Source organism: Oncorhynchus keta, chromosome 30 (genome assembly GCF_023373465.1).
Source record: "Oncorhynchus keta strain PuntledgeMale-10-30-2019 chromosome 30, Oket_V2, whole genome shotgun sequence".
Taxonomy (NCBI): Eukaryota; Metazoa; Chordata; class Actinopteri; order Salmoniformes; family Salmonidae; genus Oncorhynchus; species Oncorhynchus keta.
Genome location: NC_068450.1, coordinates 10,949,147 through 10,973,577, shown reverse-complemented (window position 1 = coordinate 10,973,577; position 24,431 = coordinate 10,949,147). Strand labels below are relative to the sequence as shown.

At 47.5% G+C, this 24,431-nt stretch overlaps 1 protein-coding gene across 1 annotated transcript in view; it reads left to right on the top strand.

The window, feature by feature from the left end:
* The first annotated feature begins 58 nt into the window (after positions 1–58).
* The window catches only part of nsd1a (nuclear receptor binding SET domain protein 1a), a 44,778-nt gene continuing 20,405 nt past the window's right edge, over positions 59–24,431 (top strand). The window contains exons 1-13 of the mRNA XM_052487547.1: positions 59–567; positions 1,234–2,144; positions 3,147–3,288; positions 4,274–4,446; positions 4,697–6,722; positions 6,818–7,636; positions 7,834–7,988; positions 10,701–10,895; positions 11,057–11,179; positions 11,364–11,487; positions 11,923–12,123; positions 21,337–21,516; positions 21,788–21,944. Coding sequence (XP_052343507.1) covers positions 1,251–2,144; positions 3,147–3,288; positions 4,274–4,446; positions 4,697–6,722; positions 6,818–7,636; positions 7,834–7,988; positions 10,701–10,895; positions 11,057–11,179; positions 11,364–11,487; positions 11,923–12,123; positions 21,337–21,516; positions 21,788–21,944 — 5,189 coding nt within the window. The 5' untranslated portion in view covers positions 59–567; positions 1,234–1,250. The remainder of the gene's footprint in view (positions 568–1,233; positions 2,145–3,146; positions 3,289–4,273; positions 4,447–4,696; positions 6,723–6,817; positions 7,637–7,833; positions 7,989–10,700; positions 10,896–11,056; positions 11,180–11,363; positions 11,488–11,922; positions 12,124–21,336; positions 21,517–21,787; positions 21,945–24,431) is intronic.

Below are 24,431 nucleotides of genomic sequence, written 5' to 3'. Positions count from 1 at the left end.
TCATAGCCCCCGCTTTTATTTGAGATGGTGCACCTGGACTTGTCTGCGTGACTGTAGAGTAGTGTGATCTAGTGAGTGATAGGGTGAGAGTGCCCGGCCCGATGTGCTGTGAGCTGTGATCCGCGGCTCCGCGGCCGGGGGGTTGGGTGGCTGTGCGGATTGGTTGCTCAGCTCTGCTCGCCAACACAGCCAGTTAGTCGAGCAGGGTTTGTTTTAACATAACCAGAGGCACAATTCGACAGCCCGCAAAACAACCATGTAGTAAATATGAAATTGTAATTGCTAGGGACCAAGGTGATATAGGCTACACTGACTCTTGATGCACTAAAATGGAAGGCTAATTCTATTTTGTCCATTGATGACTCTGTTTTGTTAAGGCCGACGCTGATGAGATAGTACAGGAGGTGAAGGGGAGAGAATGAGAGATGTGGGTCTTTCTTGGCCTACTACTACCGCTGCTACTGCTGGGATTGTGCAGATCCGCTTTCACAAATCGAAAAAAACATACGCTTCATGCCCCAATCTGAAAGACCCGCAGTTGGCGTTATTGTGACCGACCTCCAAATGGTAAGATTCTTGCGGTTTTTTAAAATTCAGACGATGTTTTTAAACGTTTTGAACCGCCCTTTGTGAGTTCGAATGGGAGCTTCCTATATCGGTTTATAGGCTCTGTGTAGGCAATTTGTGTGAACCATTCTGTATGATGTCTTTGACTGTATTGACTCCCCTACAGTCAGGCAGGCTGTCAGCGTGGGCAATGTTGCACACTTCTATATTTTTGTGTGTGTTTGCGATCGTTCTATTTTGATAACAAAAACAGAACGAGTAGATATGATTCGATGTTGTGAATGGGGCAGAGCACACCGGTCGCTCGATGTGTTTTCATGATCGTTTTGTCTTCTCTGCTGCCACTACGGACGGCCTTCAGAGGGAAAACCATGCAATGCCGTCTTATTAGTGTAGGCTATGCGGTGCATGGCGGTAGTCTTTATTTCTGTTATTGTCGCGTGGAATGTGAGTTGTTATTTAAAGACATGCAGTATGGTTTATGTAAATTCTTGCGTTTCTTCACACTTGTTTTGTAACATTGTAGCAATTTCAAACAGTGAATGAGCCTGAACCATATGAATTGACCACACTGTAGCTGGATAAGAAAAACCTGGTTGTTTACTAGAAGACTTACCTTTTGTAACCTTCGACCACCCTAATGTGCATTTCCTTTTACTACGACAGGAAGGAGCCATGACAACATGAATCGGTCATACAGACGGGCTGTAAGGGGCTGCTCAGGCTCAGCATCAGCCACAGTGTACAGCTCAGGCCAGCCAGAGTTGAGGCCCCCCAATGGCCTCTCAGTTTCTGCCACTTCCTATGGAAACCAGTGTAACAGCAGCACCAAGCATGGTTCAACAGACCAACTGTCGGCGGCCATGCAACTGTCAACCTCCGCCCTCAAACAGGCACCTAGCTACATGTATAACCAGGCAGAGAAGGAGAGGCCCCACTGCTACAGTCCTCTGCTGAGGCTCCAGGACCTCTCCACTATGGTACACAGACCTGGGTCTGATCTGGGACCCGGGCCCCAGCCTAAGGATCTCGACGCCAGGAAGCATTTACACTCTCACAGCCCAGTGGGAGTCTCTAGTTTTGGGGCTCCCCTGGTCCGACTGCCCCCCTCTACTGGTAATGAGGAGACAGAACCCTGCGAGGATTCCATGCGGGATCAGAACGGTTTCTCTCCTGTTAGTTCTGATAGTTTGGAGCGCTGCTCCCCCATCCCCAATGGATACCTGCATTTCGAGTCCACCTTGTTTGACAGTGGGGACAGGGAGGATGAGGAGGAAGAGTTGGTACCTTTTCAACAACACTCTTCTAAGTCCGCCAGAGACAGAACAGTCACAGACCCTAACACCACCTCTGGTTCAGGGGTAGGCCATACCAGCACATACAAACCCTCTGTTCTCAACCTGATGTCTAAGAGTCTGTCTGAACTGGACCCTACTCTGAGCCCCAGTGCCCTGCCTGACATGTCCATGGGGGATGGCTGGAGTATGGACCAGGACTCTGACAGTGACAGTGACAGTGCGATGACAGGAGACACACTTGACCATGGTCTCATCTCACCTGTTGGAACCAACTCTAATGTGAGTTCCCTCTCTTACTGATAATCATAATAATAACAATAATAATAATAATAACCTTTGGGGCAGATGCATCCTGGGTAGCTCTAAAAATATGTCTTATCTGACGTTATCTACAGTTCTGTAAATATATATAAATACTGTGTAATCTCCTGGAACAGTATTTGTCAAGGAGCCAATCAAGGAGCTAATTATCAAAATCCAGAAAAGAGACGCTAAATTCTACAACCACTTAATAGGAAGCGATTCCCAAACCTTCCATAACAAAGCCATCACTTACAGAGAGATTAACCTGGAGAAGAGTCCCCTAAGCAAGCTGGTCCAGGGCTCTGTTCACAAACACAAACAGACTACACAGAGCCCCAGGACAGCAACACAATTAGTGTTGCTGTCCTAATTTGAAAAACAAAAGATAATTACTTGACACATTGGAAAGAATTAACAAAAATACATAGTAAACTAGAATGCTATTTGGTCCTGTGACTGACCCAAACTTAAGGAAAGCTTTGACTATGTACAGACTCAGTGTGCATAGCCTTGCTATTGAGAAAGGCCGCCGTAGGCAGACATGGCTCTCAGGAGAAGACAGGCTATGTGCTCACTACCCACAAAATGAGGTGGAAACTGAGCTGCACTTCCTAAACTCCTGCCCAATGTATGACCATATTAGAGACACATATTTCCCTCAGATTTCACAGTCCCACAAAGAATTCAAAAACAAACCCAATTTTGATAAACTCCCATATCTACTGGGTGAAATACCACAGTGTGACATCACAGCAGCAATATTTGTGACCTGTTGCCACGAGAAAAGGGCAACCAGTGAAGAACAAACACCATTGTAAATACAACCTATATTTACGTTTATTTATTTTATCGTTTAGATTTTGTATACACTATATGCTGATCGACCATGTTTCACATTTTGGATTTTAGATTAAAAAAAGTTTTGAAGTGTCAAAGGGATGATCCTATACGTGTAGTAACATCTTTGTTTTTGTTCAGCCCAACAGCCCAAAGAAGAAGCCCCTCCCAGTAGTGCAGTACTTGGAGGGAGATCTGGTCTGGGCCAAGTTTAACCGCCGCCCCTGGTGGCCCTGTAGAGTTACCATAGATCCTCTGGAGGGGATACACACACGCATGAAAGGTGGGAAGTTGTATTATTGGTGTTGGATCTAAACTTAGCACAAGGTTGTCAGCGCAGAAAGCATTGATTTAAAAGTGAGAAGGAAGGGAACCTCTCCTCTGGGTTCTGTGGGGGAAGGAAGGGAACCTCTCCTCTGGGTTCTGTGGGGGAAGGAAGGGAACCTCTCCTCTGGGTTCTGTGGGGGAAGGAAGGGAACCTCTCCTCTGGGTTCTGTGGGGGAAGGAAGGGAACCTCTCCTCTGGGTTCTGTGGGGGAAGGAAGGGAAGCTCTCTGGGCTCTGTGGGGGAAAGAAGGGCTCTCTGGGTTCTGTGGGGAAAGAAGGGCTCTCCTCTGGGTTCTGTGGGGAAAAGAAGGGCTCTCCTCTGGGTTCTGTGGGGAAAAGAAGGGCTCTCCTCTGGGTTCTGTGGGGAAAGAAGGGCTCTCCTCTGGGTTCTGTGGGGAAAGAAGGGCTCTCCTCTGGGTTCTGTGGGGAAAAGAAGGGCTCTCCTCTGGGTTCTGTGGGGAAAAGAAGGGCTCTCCTCTGGGTTCTGTGGGGAAAGAAGGGCTCTCCTCTGGGTTCTGTGGGGAAAGAAGGGCTCTCTGGGTTCTGTGGGGAAAGAAGGGCTCTCCTCTGGGTTCTGTGGGGGAAAGAAGGGCTCTCCTCTGGGTTCTGTGGGGGAAAGAAGGGCTCTCCTCTGGGTTCTGTGGGGGATATAACAGCAAGAGAGAACCACCTTGATCTTATACATGTTGTTGATTTTCACTCCAAAGTGGACATAGTTTGTGGTATATAGCATGAGGGGTCATCCTCAGACAGTTATCTATAAACTACTTCAACGCAATGTATCAGCTCTCAGCCTGACAGCTTACTTCATCTTTGTGTAATGGCCAACAGTTAGAATATTATGAGCCCTGTTCTTTTGATCTAGTTAATATCATAATTTACCATTCATAATATATATATCAATGTTAAAACAAGTTGTCTTTGTGTTTTCTGCTGTTCCAGTCCCCAGTCGTCGTCCTTGTCGTATCTATTACGTGGAGACTCTGGGGGAGATGGCAGACCATGCCTGGGTACCTGGGAAAGTTACCTACCCATTCACAGGAGGAGAGCAGTTCACAGACCTGCCTGTGCTGAGACGGAGAGGGAAACAGAGGGAAAAGGACTACAAATACACAGTAACTAACTACAGACAACTGTCAACTTCTGTTGGTTTTAATTTAGATCGCATTGTGTGTTGCTGTTTATAGTGATATGTTTCAAGTCCCAAATCACTTTTGTTGTTGTAAAGGTACAGAATAGTTTCGTTGCATGTCTCTCAAAACATATTTGGAAGATTATACTCTAATACTGTCTATTCCACAAACTCCGTATAATTTAGACAGTTTGCCGCTTTTCTCCTGATGGCTTATCATCTCTCCCCTGTAGATACCAAAGCGTCTGTTTGAGTCGTGGAAAGTCGGTGTGCTGGAAGCTGAGTTTCTCCTACCTGACCTGCTGAAGAATACTGCTGTCTCTTCTTCCATGCCCTCTAACAGTGAAGAGCGGGTGTCCTTTCCACTGCCTGATGAAAAACCATCCGAGGCCCCCTCTTGTTCCTCCTCTATGCTCACTGCACCCCCCTCCTTCAGCCCTCCCCCCAACAGAAACAAACATCCCCCTGCTGCCGACCTGGCCGTAGCGAACGACAGTAGCAGCAAAAATAAACCCTGCCAGAAGAAGAAGAGGAAGGGTTTGGCGGAGATCTTTGGTCATATAGGTGGAAATCCCACAGAGTCACTAAGCATCCTAGACTTGGCCAACCAAATGCCTGCTGCCACAGCTGATCCACTGAAAGAAGAAGATCCCAAGGACTCTCCATACGCAGACCTGGATTCTGTACCAACCATTGTGCGTCCCAAACGGTCTGAGAAACCTGCTAAAGAAGACACAGAGAAACCGTCTGAACCCTCACAAGAGGAGGCAGAGAAAGGGGGCAAGAAGGAGCGGGCTACTCCTCCTGAAAAGACCAAAGACAGGCATGTTGTCATGGTGGTTCCTAGGCATGTAGTTCCTATATCCTCATCCCCAAATATTTTAGTAAACAAATCCCTTTTCAAATATAGAACTACAAAAAACACAAATGTTTTACAGTCAAAACAGAAGTTGGGCAGCTCTTCTGAACTAAAGAATATAAATGCTCTTGATAAGCCCTCTCTGCAACTCCCTTCCAGCAGACGTCTGATGACCAGGGCCCTGAAAGCAGAGGAAGAGACAGATCTCAAACAGACTCTGCTGGCCTCAAGCCAAAACTTGACAAATGATAGGCTTAATGTACATTCTTCTGACGATGATGATGATGATGTGAGCGATATTGTTCAGATCAGAACAGAGTCGTCTACAAGCAGGGATTCTTCACCAGACAAAACCAGATCCTCTGCTAGCTCTCCTAAAAAACAGCCTGAGTCTGATTGGAGGCACCTCCACAACGGCTCGTGGAAAAACTCAGAAGATGTGACTCCAGGGTCCAGTAAGCCTGTCATACCCTCTAAGGTCAAGGAAGAGAACATTGTCTCAGACATATCCTCCTGTTCTTCCTCCACCTCCACTCTCTCTCCCATGGACACTTTCCAGGATGTCAAGGAGCTGTCATTCAAATCCCTAGTGAAGGAGGAGAGTGACTCTGGGGAATCTAACACTAATTTTAAACCTGAGCCTAATTACAAGTTCAGTACTTTCCTGATGCTCCTGAAGGACATGCATGATACCAGGGAGAAAGAGGGCAAGCCCCTGACCATGCCTCCCTCGCAAGCCCTCATCCAGGAGGAACCCATGGTCATAGCCACTGTCCAAGCACCAGCCGACACCCTGAACACTGCTGCTGGCGGGGACTGGACACCAACGGGGACCAAAATCCAAAACGGCCAGCATGCGAGCTCGCCAACACCCAAGAGCACACCGGCCAAACCCAAGTCCAAAACTAAACCCATCATGAAAAACGACACATACAAACTTGAAGGGAAAACGGTGCTGGCTCAGATGGTGGCGAACGCAGTAGAAAAGCAGCAGCGGAGGAAGCCGAGGCCTCCAGCCAAACTCCGGGCCACCATCGCTGGTCTCTCTACCGAGTTGGCCGACCTAGCCTGGGGGAGGGAATTTGTCTCTGGGCACGCTGACCTGGCTGAGCCTGGCCTCAGCCCCCCTCCTCTTCCTCCTGTCCCCTCCGCTGTTGACTCCTCATCCTACCTCGACAAGAGCCCGGGTACCAAAGTGGCCCCTAAGAAGCGCTGGCAGACGTTTGCTCAGCAGGGGCCGGTGAAGCCTGGGAAGGATCCAGGGGACCCGGGTGGGGTGGCCTCACCGCAGGGGCTTGCGGAAGTGAATGGGGTCTACAGAGACTGCCAGGGAGGGACACCAGACCCTATCAGCTCCCCTGATCTAAACCTGGGGATGGAGAAGCAAGATGACACATCAGGTAAGACTTGAATAGGTTTCAGTACCAGCAGTGTTTTATGTTATGCTTTTTATTTTTAGAGATTGATTTGATTGATCAATTATTTATTCCCACAGCACTTTCTGAAAACAAACGGCTGAGGAAACCCAGCAAAAGACTGCTGGAATCCACAGAGGAGGAACAATTCTTCTCCCCGAAGAAAAGAATAAAGAAACCTCTGGAATCTTCCAAAACTCCGAGCCATTCTTCAGCCCCAGCCCTGCTAATGTACACCTCTACACCCAACCCCACCTCTCTCCCTACCTCTGGGGAGCCAGCCAGCCCCATCCCTGGCCCTACCTCTGGGGAGCCAGCCAGCCCCACCCCTGGCCCTACCTCTGGGGAGCCAGCCAGCCCCACCCCTGACCCTACCTCTGGGGAGCCAGCCAGCCCCACCCCTGACCCTACCTCTGGGGAGCCGGCCAGCCCCACCCCTGGCCCTGCCTCTGGGGAGCCGGCCAGCCCCACCCCTGGCCCTGCCTCTGGGGAGCCAGCCAGCCCCACCCCTGGCCCTGCCTCTGGGGAGCCAGCCAGCCCCACCCCTGGCCCTGCCTCTGGGGAGCCAGCCAGCCCCACCCCTGGCCCTGCCTCTGGGGAGCCAGCCAGCCCCACCCCTGGCCCTGCCTCTGGGGAGCCAGCCAGCCCCACCCCTGGCCCTGCCTCTGGGGAGCCAGCCAGCCCCACCCCTGGCCCTGCCTCTGGGGAGCCAGCCAGCCCCACCCCTGGCCCTGCCTCTGGGGAGCCAGCCAAAACCCAGACCCTAGCAGGGCTGAAACCGAGTCTGTCTCAAGATGTCCTCCACCGTGTTATAGAATCATTATCCAAACAACCCCCAGCAGTGACCTCTTTCTCTACTGACTCATCATCCGATGGGGCAAACCCTCCTCTGCCCTCTGGTAGGCAGACAGTCAAATGTTTTTTCTCCAAAAACATCTCTCATGGCGATGCTGTCTTATTTATTACAAGAGGCAGATATATTATATTGGGGAAAGTAGCTCCGTTGGGGAAAGTAGTTATGATAATGAAAACAAATCCTCCTCATATTTTCAGATACAGTAGATTTGGGGTATTTAAATGTCTGGTCATTCCCCAGACCCAGTATCCCTGGAGAGGAAGAGGCCAAGGAAGCCGTCTCACAAGGTCCTGGAATATACCATAGAGGAAGTGTCAGTCAGTCCTCCAAAGAAGAAGGAGTTTAAGAACCAGAGTGTACAGACAGATGTGAAAACAGAAGTCAGGGACACTCAGGTAAGGCTGAACGAACTAATCAACAGCCATATTAACAGATCTATACTGCTACAGTGCCACTCTGAAACGGGTCTAATTACAGTACTAGTCAAATTTTAGGACACAGCTACTCATTCCAGGGGTTTTCTTTATTTTTACTATTCTCTACATTGTTGAATAATAGTGAAGACATCAACACTTTGAAATAACACATATGGAATCATGTAGCAACCAAAAAAGTGTTAAACAAATCAAAATATATTTTATATTTGAGGTTCTTCAAAGTAGCCACCCTTTGATGACAGCGTTACACACTCTTGGCATTCTCTGAACCAGCTTCATGAGGTAGTCACCTGGAATGCATTTAAATTAACAGGTGTGTCTTGTTAATTGTAATTGGAGTTTCTTTCCTTCGAATTGTGTTTGAGCCAATCTGTTGTTACAAGGTAAAGGTGGTATACAGAAGATGGTCCTATTTGGTAAAAGACCAAGTGCATATTCTGTCAAGAACAGCTCAAATAAGCAAAGAGAAACCACAGTCCATCATTACTTTAAGACATGAAGGTCAGTCAATCTGGAAAATTTCATGAACTTTGGCACTTCAAGTGCCATCGCAAAAACCATCAAGCGCTATGATGAATCTGGCTCTCATGGGGACCGCCACAGGAAAGAAAGACCCAGAGTTACAGTGCCTTGCAAAAGTATTCATCCCCCTCGGTGTTTGTCCTATTTTGTTGCATTACAACCTGTAATTTAAATTAATTTTAATGTGGATTGTATGTAATGGACATACACAAAATAGTCAAATTTGTTAAAGTGAATGGAAAAATTACCTTATTTTAAAAAATATAATTAAAAAAATTAAAAAACGTAAAAGTGGTGTGTTTATTCACCCCCTTTGCTATGAAGCACCTAAATAACATCTGGTGCAACCAACTACCTTCAGAAGTCACATAAAGTCCACCTGTGTGCAATTTTAGTGTCACATGATCTGTCACGTGATCTCAGTATATATACACCTGTTCTGAAAGGCTCCAGAGTCTGCAACACCACAAAGCAAGGGGCACTATGAAGACCAAGGAGCTCTCCAAACAGGTCAGGGACAAAGTTGTGGAAAAGTACAGATCAGGGTTGGGTTCTAAAAAAAAAAAACATGGAACTTTGAACATCCCACGGAGAACCATTAAATCTATTATTAAAAAATGGAATGAATATGGTACCACAACAAACCTGCCAAGAGAGGGCCACCCACCAAAACTCACGGACCAGGCAAGTAGGGTATTAATCAGAGGCAACAGAGAGACCAAAGATAACCGTGAAGGAGCTGCAAAGCTCCACAGCGGAGATTGGAGTATCTGTCCATAGGACCACTTTAAGCCATACACTCCACAGAGCTGGGCTTTACGGAAGAGTGGCCAGAAAAAAACCATTGCTTAAAGACAAAAATAAGCAAACGTGTTTGGTGTTTGCCAAAAGGCTTGTGGGAGACTTCCCAAACATGGAGTAAGATACTCTGTTCAGATGAGACTAAAATGTAGCTTTTTGTCCATCAAGGAAAACGCTATGTCTGGTGCAAACCCACCTCTCATCACCCCGAGAACACCATGTTTTTCATCGGCAGGGACTGGGAAACTGTTCAGAATTGAAGGAATGATGGAGGGCTGTAAATACAGGGAAATTCTTGAGGGAAACCTGTTTCAGTCTTCCAGAGATGTGAGACGGGGACGGAGGTTCACTTTCCAGCAGGACAATGACCCTAAGCATACTGCTAAAGCAACACTAGTGGTTTAAGGGGAAACATTTAAATGTCTTGGAATGGCCTAGTCAAAGCCCAGACCTCAATCCAATTGAGAGTCTGTGGAATGACTTAAAGATTGCAAGACACCAGAGGAACCCATCCAACTTGAAGGCGCTGGAGCAGTTTTGCCTTGATTAATGGGCAAAAATCCCTGTGGCTAGATGTGCCAAGCTTATAGAGACACACCCCATGAGACTTGCAGCTGTAATTGCTGAAAAAAGTGGCTCTACAAAGTATTGACTTTGGGGGGGTGAATAGTTATACACGCTCATGTTTTCTGTTTTTTTTGTCTTATTTCTTGTTTGTTTCACAATTTTTTTGTATCTTCAAAGTGGTGGACATGTTGTGTAAATCAAATGATACAAACCCCCCCAAAAATCTATTTTAATTCCAGGTTGTAAGGCAACAAAATAGGAAAAATACCAAGATACCAATACCTTTCGCAAGCCACTGTACCTCTGCTGCAGAGGATAAGTTCATTAGAGTTAACTGCACCTCAGTAATTTCAGCCCAAATAAATACTTCAAGGAGTTGAAGCAACAGACACATCTCAACATCAACTGTTCAGAGACTGCATGAATCAGGCCTTCATGGTCAAACTGCTGCAATGAAACCACTACTAAAGGACACCAAGAATAAGAAGAGACTTGCTTGGGCTAACAAACATGAGCAATGGACATTAGACCGGTGGAAATTTGTCATTTTGGTCTGATGAGTCCAAATTTGAGATTTTTGCTACTTTGAGGAATCTCAAATATAAAATATATTTAGATTTAACACCTTATTTGGTTACTAAATGATTCCATATGTGTTATTTCATAGTTTTGATGTCTTCACTATTATTCTACAATGTAGAAAATAGTAAAAATAAAGAAAACCCCTTGAATCAGTAGGTGTGTCCAAACTTTTGACTGGTACTGTAATTTCTATAACAGGTAAAGTCTGTGAAGAAAGAAGGGCCTGTATCCAGCGTGACACCTCCAGAGAGCATGGTTTCTCTGCAGGGCTCCTCTCCTGCCCGGCCCTCTAGCCCTACGGTGCTCCTCACCCCCAAGGAAGAGACCGAGAAGATCAGTCCTGGGGTGGGAGGAGAGAGCCACACCAACGGAGAGACGACACCCAAATCTGAGGTCAGCATAAACTACTTTTTCAACCTGTGTGAAAAGATGACTAGTTTCATGCTATGATGTCAGCATTCACCTGTGGTATAATTGTACCAGTGCTGTAAAACAGGGTGCTAAAACCCCTACACCGTAAACCAATATTTTGTGTAATAACACCTCTCCTCCAGGTGTTCTCTCCTGGTATGAATGACAGTTTCTCCCGACCCGGTGAAGGGTCCCTGGTCTCCAGCACTAAGAAGAACACAGCAGAGAAAGGAGGAGCTGCGTCCATGAAGGAGAATGTCTGTCAGGTAGGTCAACCAACAACATGCCACAACCTTTCTATTTTGTAGAGGCAGGAACAGTAAAAAAATAGCTCTTAAGTTTGATTTCCAGGCTTTCTCACTAGTTCAGAAATAACTGTTCCTAATAGCCGGGTGATAAATGAGATTTGGGAGTACTGACTAAAAATATATGTGTGTGTGTGTCTTGCAGGTGTGTGAGAGGACAGGTGAGCTGCTGCTGTGTGAGGGCCAGTGCTGTGGGGCGTTCCACCTGCAGTGTATCGGCCTATTAGAAGCCCCTAGAGGGAAGTTCATCTGTTGTGAATGCACTAAAGGTGAGTCTCTACCTATCCCTGTACACCTGTCTGTCATTTTGCATTTGACTCATTTAGCGGACGCTCTTATCCAAAACAACCTACAGGAGCAATTAGGGTTTAGTGCCTCGCTCAAGGGCACATCGACAGATTTTTCACCTATTCGGCTCTGGGATTTGAACCAGCTACTTTTCGGTTACTGGCCTAACGCTCTTCAACACTACCTGGCACCATTCTAATCTTACAGGAGCCATGTACACCTGGTGCAGCCTCACCTATACACATATTTACCATGGCTTAACACTGTTACTGAATTCTTACACCTGTACAGTGATACGGCCATGCTCATAGACCATATCTCTGCATCTGACAGAGGTATTCTGTATCAATACACCAAAGCAGCTTACATACATTTGTGGGTATCACAAAGCTCCGAGTGTATCTTTTCCATTGCAGGGGTCCACACGTGCTTTGTGTGTAAGAAGTCTGGCGACGGTGTGAAGAGGTGCATGGTGCCTGTGTGTGGGAAGTTCTACCACAACGAGTGTATCCTGAAACACACACCCACCCAGCCCCAGAATAAAGGGGTTCGCTGCTCCCTCCACGTCTGTCTGTCCTGCCACATCACCAACCCCCTCAACCCCTGCATTTCCAAAAGTAGGTTCCAGTTCCACTCTGCTTTGATAGAACCAGGGGTAAAGTAGAATTCATTTCTACCCGGTACCTCCTATATGGGCATGCTTGCACCAACGTTTGTGCACTATTAACTCAATAGGATCTCTGTGGGCGTAGTCGTAAAGATATGTCATTTCCCTTTTAAAATGTATTACGCTTTTATTGTGGCATAAACACAACCATGTTTTCATCTGATTGTCCAACAATCACTTCAAAAGGTCTCCTTTACTAGGCTACACCCACACGTTCATCCGCTCGCAACATTCAGTGTTTCCAGCCTCCAAACTGTCGTGAGTGGAAATAGACATCTGTAACACAAAATATTTGCCGATTGTCATTAGGCCGGAATTTATGTGTGTACTGCTGTCCTCGTGTCTCTGTGTCGGGCCGCACATTTCTTTGCCTTGGCAAAATGTGAGTGTTCTCGTCGAACCACATCGCGTTTAGGAGCGTAGGCCACCCCCCGTTTTCTAGCCCATTTGCTCGTTTTGTATGCCTCTGACATGAGGTAATGATCACGTGGTGTAATAATAGCCTACAGTTTTCTTGACATTTTGTTTGATTATTGTGATGGGTTCATGTTTTACTGGTACGGCATACCCACTATTTATTTTGCCCTGACGCCGGACCGGACCGCCTTACTTTCACCTCTGGACACAACAAAACATGATAAACAAATGGCAGGCGACCCCACCCACACCCAGAGGCCTTGAAGCCCCCTCCTGCCAAATGGCAGGCGACCCCACCCACACCCAGAGGCCTTGAAGCCCCCTCCTGCCAAATGGCAGGCGACCCCACCCACACCCAGAGGCCTTGAAGCCCCCTCCTGCCAAATGGCAGGCGACCCCACCCACACCCAGAGGCCTTGAAGCCCCCTCCTGCCAAATGGCAGGCGACCCCACCCACACCCAGAGGCCTTGAAGCCCCCTCCTGCCAAATGGCAGGCGACCCCACCCACACCCAGAGGCCTTGAAGCCCCCTCCTGCCAAATGGCAGGCGACCCCACCCAAATCCAGAGGCCTTGAAGCCCCCTCCTGCCAAATGGCAGGCGACCCCACCCACACCCAGAGGCCTTGAAGCCCCCTCCTGCTGCTCAGAGACTGTCATTTTCTACAAGAAATCTGCCTCCAGAAATAAAAGCTTCTCCCAAGTGGGTGTGACACCTACTCCCATTGCCTGCTGCACTGCTACTTGGATTCCACCTGGCGATATGTTCACCGTCTGCCCTGGCCTGTCTCCCCCTGTCCTCCCACCCCCCCTAGCCTTCCTCTCTCTCCCTGTCTGGTACAGGTACCCCCACCACACTCACCCCTCTCTCCCTGGCCTGTCTGGTACAGGTACCACCCCCCCCCCTACCCTTCCTCTCTCTCCCTGTCTGGTACAGATATTCAGATGTCGTGCTTAAACCACCTGACCAAGTCCTAAAGTAATGGGACTCCCTAAATCTTTCTCAGATTATTACCAATCCCCAAGGTATGACTCCAAACACCCAGAAAAGCCTACACTCCTTGATGTTGTCCTCGCAGATAATCCTGATAGGTATCAGTCTGGTGTTTTCTGTAATGACCTTAGTGATCACTGTTTGACAGCTTGTGTTCGGAATGACTGCTCAGTGAAATGACCTGTCCTGATTTGTTGTAGACTCTGTAACGGCGTTCTTCGTTTGTCGAAAGAGAGTCGGACCGAAATGCAGCGTGGTGGTTACTCATGTCTTTAATGAACAAAAACGAAACGATACATGAAATAACTAATAAATACAAAAACAACAAACGGAACGTGAAAATCTGGTGAACACTACACAGAGACAGGAACAATCACCCACGAAATACACAGTGAAACCCAGGCTACCTAAATAAGGTTCCCTATCAGAGACAACAAGAATCACCTGACTCTGATTGAGAATCGCCTCAGGCAGCCAAGCCTAAACTAGACACACCCCTAATCAACACCAATCCCAATGCCTACAAAAAACCCAATAAGACAACACAATAAACCCATGTCACACCCTGGCCTGAACAAATAATTAAGGAAAACACAAAATACTATGACCAAGGCGTGACAGAACCCCCCTAAGGTGCGGACTCCCGGACGCACCACACAACCATAGGGAGGGTCCGGGTGGGTGTCTGTCCATGGTGGTGGTTCCGGCTCGGGACGTGGACCCCACTCCATTAAAGTCATAGTTCCTCCCCTTCGCGTCCTGGGATAATCCACCCTCGCCGCCGACCATGGCCTAATAGTCCTCACCCAGAACCCCACTGAACATAGGGGCAGCCCGGGACTGAGGGGCAGCCCGGGACTGAGGGGCAGCTCAGGCAGGTAGTAGGCTCCGGTAGATCCTGGCTGGCTGGCGGATCTGGAAGATACTGGTTGACTAGCAGATCTGGAAGATTCTGGTTGACTAGCAGATCTGGAAGAGACTGGTTGACTGGCAGATCTGGAAGAGACTGGTTGACTGGCAGATCTGGAAGAGACTGGTTGACTGGCAGATCTGGAAGAGACTGGTTGACTGGCAGATCTGGAAGAGACTGGTTGACTGGCAGATCTGGAAGAGACTGGTTGACTGGCAGATCTGGAAGAGACTGGTTGACTGGCAGATCTGGAAGAGACTGGTTGACTGGCAGATCTGGAAGAGACTGGTTGACTGGCAGATCTGGAAGAGACTGGTTGACTGGCAGATCTGGAAGAGACTGGTTGACTGGCAGATCTGGAAGAGACTGGTTGACTGGCAGATCTGGAAGAGACTGGTTGACTGGCAGATCTGGAAGATTCTGGTTGACTGGCAGATCTGGAAGATTCTGGTTGACTGGCAGATCTGGAAGAGACTGGTTGACTGGCAGATCTGGAAGAGACTGGTTGACTGGAAGAGACTGGTTGACTGGCAGATCTGGAAGAGACTGGTTGACTGGAAGAGACTGGTTGACTGGAAGAGACTGGTTGACTGGAAGAGACTGGTTGACTGGCAGATCTGGAAGAGACTGGTTGACTGGCAGATCTGGAAGAGACTGGTTGACTGGCAGATCTGGAAGAGACTGGTTGACTGGCAGATCTGGAAGAGACTGGTTGACTGGCAGATCTGGAAGAGACTGGTTGACTGGCAGATCTGGAAGAGACTGGTTGACTGGCAGATCTGGAAGAGACTGGTTGACTGGCAGATCTGGAAGAGACTGGTTGACTGGCAGATCTGGAAGAGACTGGTTGACTGGCAGATCTGGAAGAGACTGGTTGACTGGCAGATCTGGAAGATTCTGGTTGACTGGCAGATCTGGAAGATTCTGGTTGACTGGCAGATCTGGAAGAGACTGGTTGACTGGCAGATCTGGAAGAGACTGGTTGACTGGAAGAGACTGGTTGACTGGCACATCTGGAAGAGACTGGTTGACTGGCACATCTGGAAGAGACTGGTTGACTGGCACATCTGGAAGAGACTGGTTGACTGGCACATCTGGAAGAGACTGGTTGACTGGCACATCTGGAAGAGACTGGTTGACTGGCACATCTGGAAGAGACTGGTTGACTGGCACATCTGGAAGAGACTGGTTGACTGGCACATCTGGAAGAGACTGGTTGACTGGCACATCTGGAAGAGACTGGTTGACTGGCACATCTGGAAGAGACTGGTTGACTGGCAGATCTGGAAGAGACTGGTTGACTGGCAGATCTGGAAGATTCTGGTTGACTGGCAGATCTGGAAGAGACTGGTTGACTGGCAGATCTGGAAGAGACTGGTTGACTGGCAGATCTGGAAGAATCTGGTTGACTGGCAGATCTGGAAGAATCTGGTTGACTGGCAGATCTGGAAGAATCTGGTTGACTGGCAGATCTGGAAGAATCTGGTTGACTGGCAGATCTGGAAGAATCTGGTTGACTGGCAGATCTGGAAGAATCTGGTTGACTGGCAGATCTGGAAGAATCTGGTTGACTGGCAGATCTGGAAGAATCTGGTTGACTGGCAGATCTGGAAGAATCTGGTTGACTGGCAGATCTGGAAGAATCTGGTTGACTGGCAGATCTGGAAGAATCTGGTTGACTGGCAGATCTGGAAGAATCTGGTTGACTGGCAGATCTGGAAGAATCTGGTTGACTGGCAGATCTGGAAGAATCTGGTTGACTGGCAGATCTGGAAGAATCTGGTTGACTGGCGGATCTAGCTGCTTCATGCAGACTGACAGCTCCTTGCAGACTGACAGCTCTGGCTGCTCCATGCAGGCTGACAGCTCCCTGCAGACTGACAGCTCCTTGCATACTGACAGCTCCTTGCATACTGACAGCTCCTTGCATACTGACAGCTCCTTGCATACTGACAGCTCCTTGCATACTGGCAGCTCCTTGCAGACTGGCAGCTCCTTGCAGACTGACAGCTCTGGCTGCTTCATGCAGACTGACAGCTCTGGCTGCTTCATGCAGACTGACAGCTCTGACTGCTCCATGCAGGCTGACAGCACCCTGCAGACTGACTGCTCCATGCAGGCTGACAGCACCCTGCAGACTGTCAGCTCCTTGCAGACTGACAGCTCCTTGCAGACTGGCAGCTCTTTGCAGACTGACAGCTCTGGCAGCTCTTTGCAGACTGAAAGCTCTGGCTGCTTCATGCAGACTGACAGCTCTGGCTGCTTCATGCAGACTGACAGCTCAGGCTGCTCCGAACAGGCAGGAGGCTCCTGCAGCGCTGTAGAGGAGGAAGGCTCGAGAAGCGCTGAACAGGCGGGAGACTCCGACAGCGCAGGAGGGAAGGAAGGCTCTGATAGTGCTGAACAGACAGGAGACTCCAGCAGCGCTGTAGAGGAGGAAGGCTCTGATAGCGCTGAACAGACAGGAGACTCTGGTAGCGCAGGAGAGGAGAAAGGCTCTGACAGCGCTGGAAAGGCGGGAGTACCGTCGGCTGTACCGACAGCGCAGGAGAGGCGAGGCGCACTGTAGGCCTGATGCGTGGTGCTGGCACTGGTGGTACTGGGCCGAGGACACGCACAGGAAGCCTGGTGCGGGGAGCTGCTACCGGAGGACTGGTGTGTGGAGGTGGCTCTGGATAGACCGGACTGTGCAGGCGCACTGGAGCTCTTGAGCACCGAGCCTGCCCAAGCTTACCTGGCTCGATGCCCACTCTAGCCCGGCCAATACGAAGGGCTGGTATGTACCGCACCGGGCTATGCACCCGCACTGGAAACACCTTGCGCTCCATAGCATAACACGGTGTCTGCCCGGTCTCTCTAGCCCACCGGTAAGCACAGGGAGTTTGCGCAGGTCTCCTACCTGGCATAGCCATACTCCCTGTAAGCCCCCCCCCCAATAATTTTTTGGGCTGCTTTTCGGGCTTCCATCCGCGTCGCCGTGCTGCCTCCTCATACCAGCGCCTCTCCGCTTTTGCCGCCTCTAGTTCCTCCTTGGGGCGGCGATATTCACCAGGCTGAGCCCAGGGTCCTTTTCCATCCAGTTCTTCCTCCCATGTCCAATTCTCCAAGTGGTGCAGCCTCTCCCACTGCAGCTGCTCCTCACGATTAACAGGGAGAGTTGGCTCAGGTCTGACTCCTGACTCAGCCACTCTCCCTCTGAGCCCTCACCCAATAAATATTTGGGGGTGACTTTCGGGTTTCGCTCTGCGCCGCCGTGTCTTTCTCTTCAACTCCATTCTCCTATAGCCCTCTTCGCACTGCTCCAGCGAATCCCAGGCTGGCTCCGGCACTCTCTCTGGGTCGACCGCCCACCTGTCTATTTCTTCCCACGTAGTATACTCCATGCTTCTGCTGTCCATAACGTCCTCCCTTCGCTGCTTATGCTGTCGCTGCCTGTTAACACGCTGCTCGGTCCGTGTGTGGTGGGTGATTCTGTAACGTCGTTCTTCGTTTGTCGAAAGAGAGTTGGACCGAAATGCAGCGTGGTGGTTACACATGTCTTTAATGAACAAAAACGGAACGATACATGAAATAACTAATAAATACAAAAACAACAAACGGAACGTGAAACCTAATACAGTCTATCTGGTGAACACTACACAGAGACAGGAACAATCACCCACGAAATACACAGTGAAACCCAGGCTACCTAAATACGGTTCCCTATCAGAGACGACAAGAATCACCTGACTCTGATTGAGAACCGCCTCAGGCAGCCAAGCCTAAACTAGACACACCCCTAATCAACACCAATCCCAATGCCTACAAAAACCCCAATAAGACAACACAATAAACCCATGTCACACCCTGGCCTGAACAAATAATTAAGGAAAACACAAAATACTATGACCAAGGCGTGACAGACGCTTGCTAAAAAAACTTTAATGAGCAAGCCTTCCTTCATGTACTGGCCTCTGTAAAATGGTATAGAATCAGCTTGATCCCCTCTGTCAAAGATGCTTGGTCCTTCTTTTTTGATATTTTCAGTGGTATGAGAATTAAAAACAGGTTCAACCCCTGGTTCGACTGTGATTTTGCAATTGCGTTTGGCGAAAGGCTCGGCACAAACATACGCAGGCTGACTGGCTCTCATTCAGGCAAATGCGAAATAAGTGCCAAAGTTAGTTACTTTAAGGAGCAGTTCTCTCTCTGTGGGTCTAACCCCAAGATGTTCTGGAAAATGGTTAAAGACCTGGAGAATAAACCCTCCTCCTCACAGCTGCCCATGTCCCTTAATATTGATGTGGTTGTTACTGACAAGAAGCACATGGCTGAGCTCTTTAATCACCACTTCATTAAGTCAGGATTCCTATTTGACTCAGCCATGCCTCATTGCCCATCCAACATTTCCTCATCTCCCACCCCTTCTAATGCGACTAGCCCCAATGCTCCTCCCTCTTTTCCCCCTGCCCAGTTACAAAGTATCTCCATGCAGGTGGTCACCGAGTCTGAGGTGCTAAAGGAGCTCCTGAAACTTGACCCCAAAAAACATCAGGGTCAGATGGTTTAGACCCTTTCTTCTTTAAGGTTGCTGCCCCCATCATCGCCAAGCCTATCTCTGACCTTTTTAACCTGTCTCTCCTCTCTGGGGAAGTTCCCATTGGTTGGAAGGCAGCCACGGTGGGTCCTTTCTTTAAAGGGGGAGATCAAGCTGATCCTAACTGTTATAGGCCTGTTTCTATTTTGCCCTGTTTATCAAAAGTGTTGGGAAAACGTGTCAATAATCAACTGACTTGCTTTCTTGATGTCTGTAGTTTTCTCTCTGGTACGAAATCTGGTTTCCGCTCAGGTTATTGATGTGTCACTGCAACCTAAAAGGTCCTAAATGATGTCACCATTGCCCTTGATTCTAAGTAATGTTGTCCTGCTATTTTTATTGACTTGGCCATGGCTTTTGATACGGTAGATCATTCCATTCTTGTGGGCCAGCTATGGAGTATTGGTGTCTCTGAGGGGTCTTTGGCCTGGTTTGCTAACTACCTCAAGAGTGCAGTGTATAAAGTCCAGAAAATATGCTGTCTCAGTCACTGCCTGTCACCAAGGGAGTACCCCAAGGCTCGATCCTAGGCCCCACGCTCTTCTCAATTTACATCAACAACATAGCTCAGTCAGTAGGAAGCTTGCTCATCCATTTATATGCAGATCTTGGTCTTATACTCAACTGGCCCTTGTGTGAATTATGTGTTAAATACTCTACAACAAAGCTTTCTTAGTGTCCAACAAGCTTTCTCTACCCTTAACCTTGTTCTGGACACATCCAAAACAAAGGCCATGTGGTTTGGTAAGAAGAATGCCCCTCTCCCCACAGGTGTTATTACTTTGAGGATTTAGAGCTTCATACAAGTTCTTGGGAGTATGGCTAGACGGTACACTGTCCTTCTCTCAGCACAGAGAAAAGCTGCAGGCCCAAGTTAAATGTAGACCTGGTTTCCTCTTCATAACTGCTCCTCTTTCACCCCAGCTGCCAAACTAACCCTGATTCAGATGACCATCCTACCCATGCTAGATTACAGAGATGTAATTTGTAGAGCGGCAGGTAAGGTTGCTCTCGAGCGGCTAGATGTTCTTTACCATTCGGCCATCAGATTTTCCACCAATGCTCCTTATAGGACACATCACTGCACTCTATACTCTTCTGTAAATTGGTCATCTCTATATACCCGTCGCAAGACCCACTGGTTGATGCTTATTTATAAATCCCTCTTTGGACTCACTCTGAGATAGCTACTGTAGCCCTCATCTTCCACATACAACACCCGCTCTGCCAGTCACATTCTGTTAAAGGTCCCCAAAGCACACACGTCCTTGGGTCTCTGTTATTTTCAGTTTGCTGCAGCTAGAGACTGGAACGAGCTGCGAGAAACACTCAAACTGGACAGTTTTATCTCAATCTCCTCATTCAAAGACTAAATCATGGTCACTCTTACTGACAATTGTGGCTGCTTTGCGTGATGTATTGTTGTCTCTACCTTCTTGTCCTTTGTTCTGTTGTCTGTGCCCAATAATGTTTGTACCATGTTTTGTGCTGCTACCATGTTGTCTTAGGTCTCTCTTTATGTAATGTTGCCTCTCTTGTCATGATGTGTGTTTTGTCCTATAATTATTCTACTTTTATTTTTAAATTTAAGGCCCCCGTCCCCACAGGAGACCTTTTGCCTTTTGGTAGGCCTTCACTGGAAATAAGAATGCGTTATTAGTTAACCTTTAGTTAACTAAAGGTTAAATAATAAATAAAAAACGTTGTTCAGCCACGACACATTGAAACATAAAATATTAGTTTTTAATGTTCCCGTTGGTAGGATCGTCTTAATTGTAGATCGTCCAGTTTGTTTTCCAAAGATTGGCCAATAGGAAGGAAGGGAGGGAAGAGGTGGTTTACCTCCTCGTCTGCAATTCTTACCAGGCACTCCGCCCTCCTCCCTCTTTTTCCTCCCTCTTTGACGGGGATTTGTGCCTTGTCTTGACAAAGCAGTGTATCCTTAAAGGAAAAACGCTTTGTCCAGTTCTTAGGAGAGTTATCGCTGTTCTGATATCCAGGAGCTCTTTTCAATCATGAGACGGCTAGGGGATACAGTGTTGTGATGTTGAGTCTCCCGTGGGGAACTGTCATCAAATGTATTGGCAGCAACATTATGTACAAAATCAGTTACAAACAATGCAAACAAAAACTAACACAATAGCACAGTTGGTTAGGAGCCTGTAAAAACGTCAGCCGTCCCCTCCGTCTCCATTATATACAGATCTAACATGGCTGTAGAGATGCTTGGTGTGTTTGTGTGGTTTTTGAACTGTGGTCCTCTTCTAGGTCGTCTGACCCGCTGCGTGCGCTGCCCTGTTGCGTACCACGCAAATGACTACTGCATGGCGGCAGGCAGCATTGTCCTGGCCAACAACAGCTTCCTGTGTCCAAACCACTTCACCCCCCGCAAGAACTACAAGAACCACGAACACATCAACGTCAGCTGGTGCTTCGTCTGCTCAGAAGGTTGGTGACTGGTTGGCTTGCTGTTGGTTGGTTGATTGGTTGGGTGTTTTCAGTGTAACATAGTCCATTATGCAAGGGTTGGTGGTATTATCAGAGGTAGAGTAATAGTTTGAATAGGAGTGTGGTGGAAATCATATGTGGATGACTTATGCTCCTCACAGAGTAAAAAGGTTGAAGTGAAATGACGCATTGTGCCTCCCCATCCTGAGGTCATTGGGTAACATCTGGTTGACTTGTTGTCTGAGCTGCACCTCCTCCTTTCTCCCTGCAGGGGGCAGTCTGCTGTGCTGCGAGGCCTGTCCTGCTGCCTTCCATCAAGAGTGTCTGAACATCGAGATGCCCGAGGGGAGCTGGTTCTGCAACGACTGCAAGGCTGGGAAGAAACCACACTTCAAGGACATCCTCTGGGTTAAAGTGGGAAGATTCAGGTAAGAAACACTGTTCTCTAGAAACAAAATCCATGCTTTTGGTCAGAACCAACTGAATGACACTTTTCTCCCGTGTCAACATATAAACAAATATCTTGATCTGTGCCCGAAATCCAGTCATAATGTTATTGATCAGAATCTCTGTGTGTGTAATCCTCAACTACACTGAGTACACCAAACATTAGGAACACTTTCTAATATTGAGCACTGATTGGAGCTCCCAGAGTGTTCTGACAGAACACGGCACACTGATTGGAGTTCCCAGAGTGTTCTGACAGAACACAGCACACTGATTGGAGCTCCCAGAGTGTTCTGACAGAACACAGCACACTGATTGGAGCTCCCAGAGTGTTCTGACAGAACACAGCACACTGATTGGAGCTCCCAGAGTGTTCTGACAGAACACAGCACACTGATTGGAGCTCCCAGAGTGTTCTGACAGAACACAGCACACTGATTGGAGCTCCCAGAGTGTTCTGACAGAACACAGCACACTGATTGGAGCTCCCAGAGTGTTCTGACGGAACACAGCTTGGGCTGTTTTGGTGACCCTATTACCGCCACACCGGCGGTACCGAGTCATGAAGTCAGTCAAATTCCATGTGACCGTTTAGTCACGGTAATTAGGCTTCTCCAAGCTCTGATGCTGCTGATGGTCATTGGTAGCCTACCAAACTTGCTAACTGCCAGGGTTAGGGTTGTGGCAGTCACAAAGTTTAGTCAGCCGGTGATTGTCAAGCAGATACCTGCCGGTCTCACGGTAATTGACCGTTCGTTAACATTAGAGGTCGACCGATTATGATTTTTCAACGCCGATACCGATTATTGGAGGACCAAAAAAGCAGATAACGATTAATCGGACGATTTAAAACAATTAAAAAAAATAATAATAATAATTTAAACATTTAAAAAAAAGTTTTTGTAATAATGACAATTACAACAATACTGAATGAACACTTATTTTAACTTAATATAATACATCAATAAAATCAATTTAGCCTCAAATAAATAATGAAACATGTTCAATTTGGTTTAAATAATGCAAAAACAAAGTGTTAGAGGAGAAAGTAAAAGTGCAATATGTGCCATGTAAGAAAGCTAACGTTTCAGTTCCTTGCTCAGAACAGGAGAACATATGATAGCTGGTGGTTCCTTTTAACATGAGTCTTCAATATTCCCAGGTAAGAAGTTTTAGGTTGTAGTTATTATAGGAATTATAGGACTATTTCTCTCTATACCATTTGTATTTCATTAACCTTTGACTATTGGATGTTCTTATAGGCACTTTAGTATTGCCAGTGTAACAGTATAGCTTCCATCCCTCTCCTCGTCGCTACATGGGCTCGAACCAGGAACACATTGACAACAGCCACCCTCAAAGCAGCGTTACTCATGCAGAGCAAGGGAAACAACCACAGGCTCAGAGCGAGCGAGTGACGTTTGAAACGTCACTTCGGTTACACCAGCCTCATCTCAGGAGTTGATAGGTTTGAAGTCATAAACAGCGCAATGCTTGACGCACAACGAAGAGCTGCTGTCAAAACGCACAAAAGTGCTGTTTGAATGAATGTTTACGTGCCTGCTTCTGCTTACCACCGCTCAGTCAGATACTTGTATGCTCAGTCAGATTATATGCAACGCAGGACACGCTAGATAAACTAGTAATATCATCAACCATGTGTAGTTAACTAGTGATTATGATTGATTGATAGTTTTTTATAAGATAAGTTTAATGCTAGCTAATAACTTACCTTGGCTTACTGCATTTGCGTAACAGGCAGTCTCCTTGTGGAGTGCAACGAGAGGCAGGTCGTTATTGTGTTGGACTCGTTAACTGTAAGGTTGCAAGATTGGATCCCCCGAGCTGACAAGGTCAAAATCTGTCGTTCTGCCCCTTAACGAGGCAGTTAACCCACCCTTCCTATGCAGTCATTGAAAATAAGAATGTGTTCTTATTAAATAAAGGTGTAAAAAAAATATATATATATTTTTTATCTGCAAAATCGGTGTCCAAAAATACGGATTTCCGATTGTTATGAAAACTTGAAATCTGCCCTAATTAATTGACCATTCCGATTAATCGGTCGACCTCTAGTTAACATAGACACATTTAGCATCTCCTGGCTTGCACACGTAGCCTACAAGCCACTGGTGCAGACCTTTGGAACGTCTACATTGTAAAAAGTCTAATAAATCCATGTAATATAGCCAACATCTTCACAATAAAGCCATTATTTATTTTAGACAGGTCAAAAGAAGCATGATATGAAGAAAATGTAGTCTATTACAGAAGAACAGAATAGCACACTGACTTGTCCTTATGTTAGGCCCTGATCTGGCTATGCCAAATGGCTGTGGGCTACACTTGTTGATTTAGCAGACAATATTTGCTTAGAATTCCGTGACATTATTTTATAGTATTGAAAAAAGCATAATAAAATAGAAAGGATATTTTCTCCAAACCAGTAGAGGGAGTGTTCACATGCG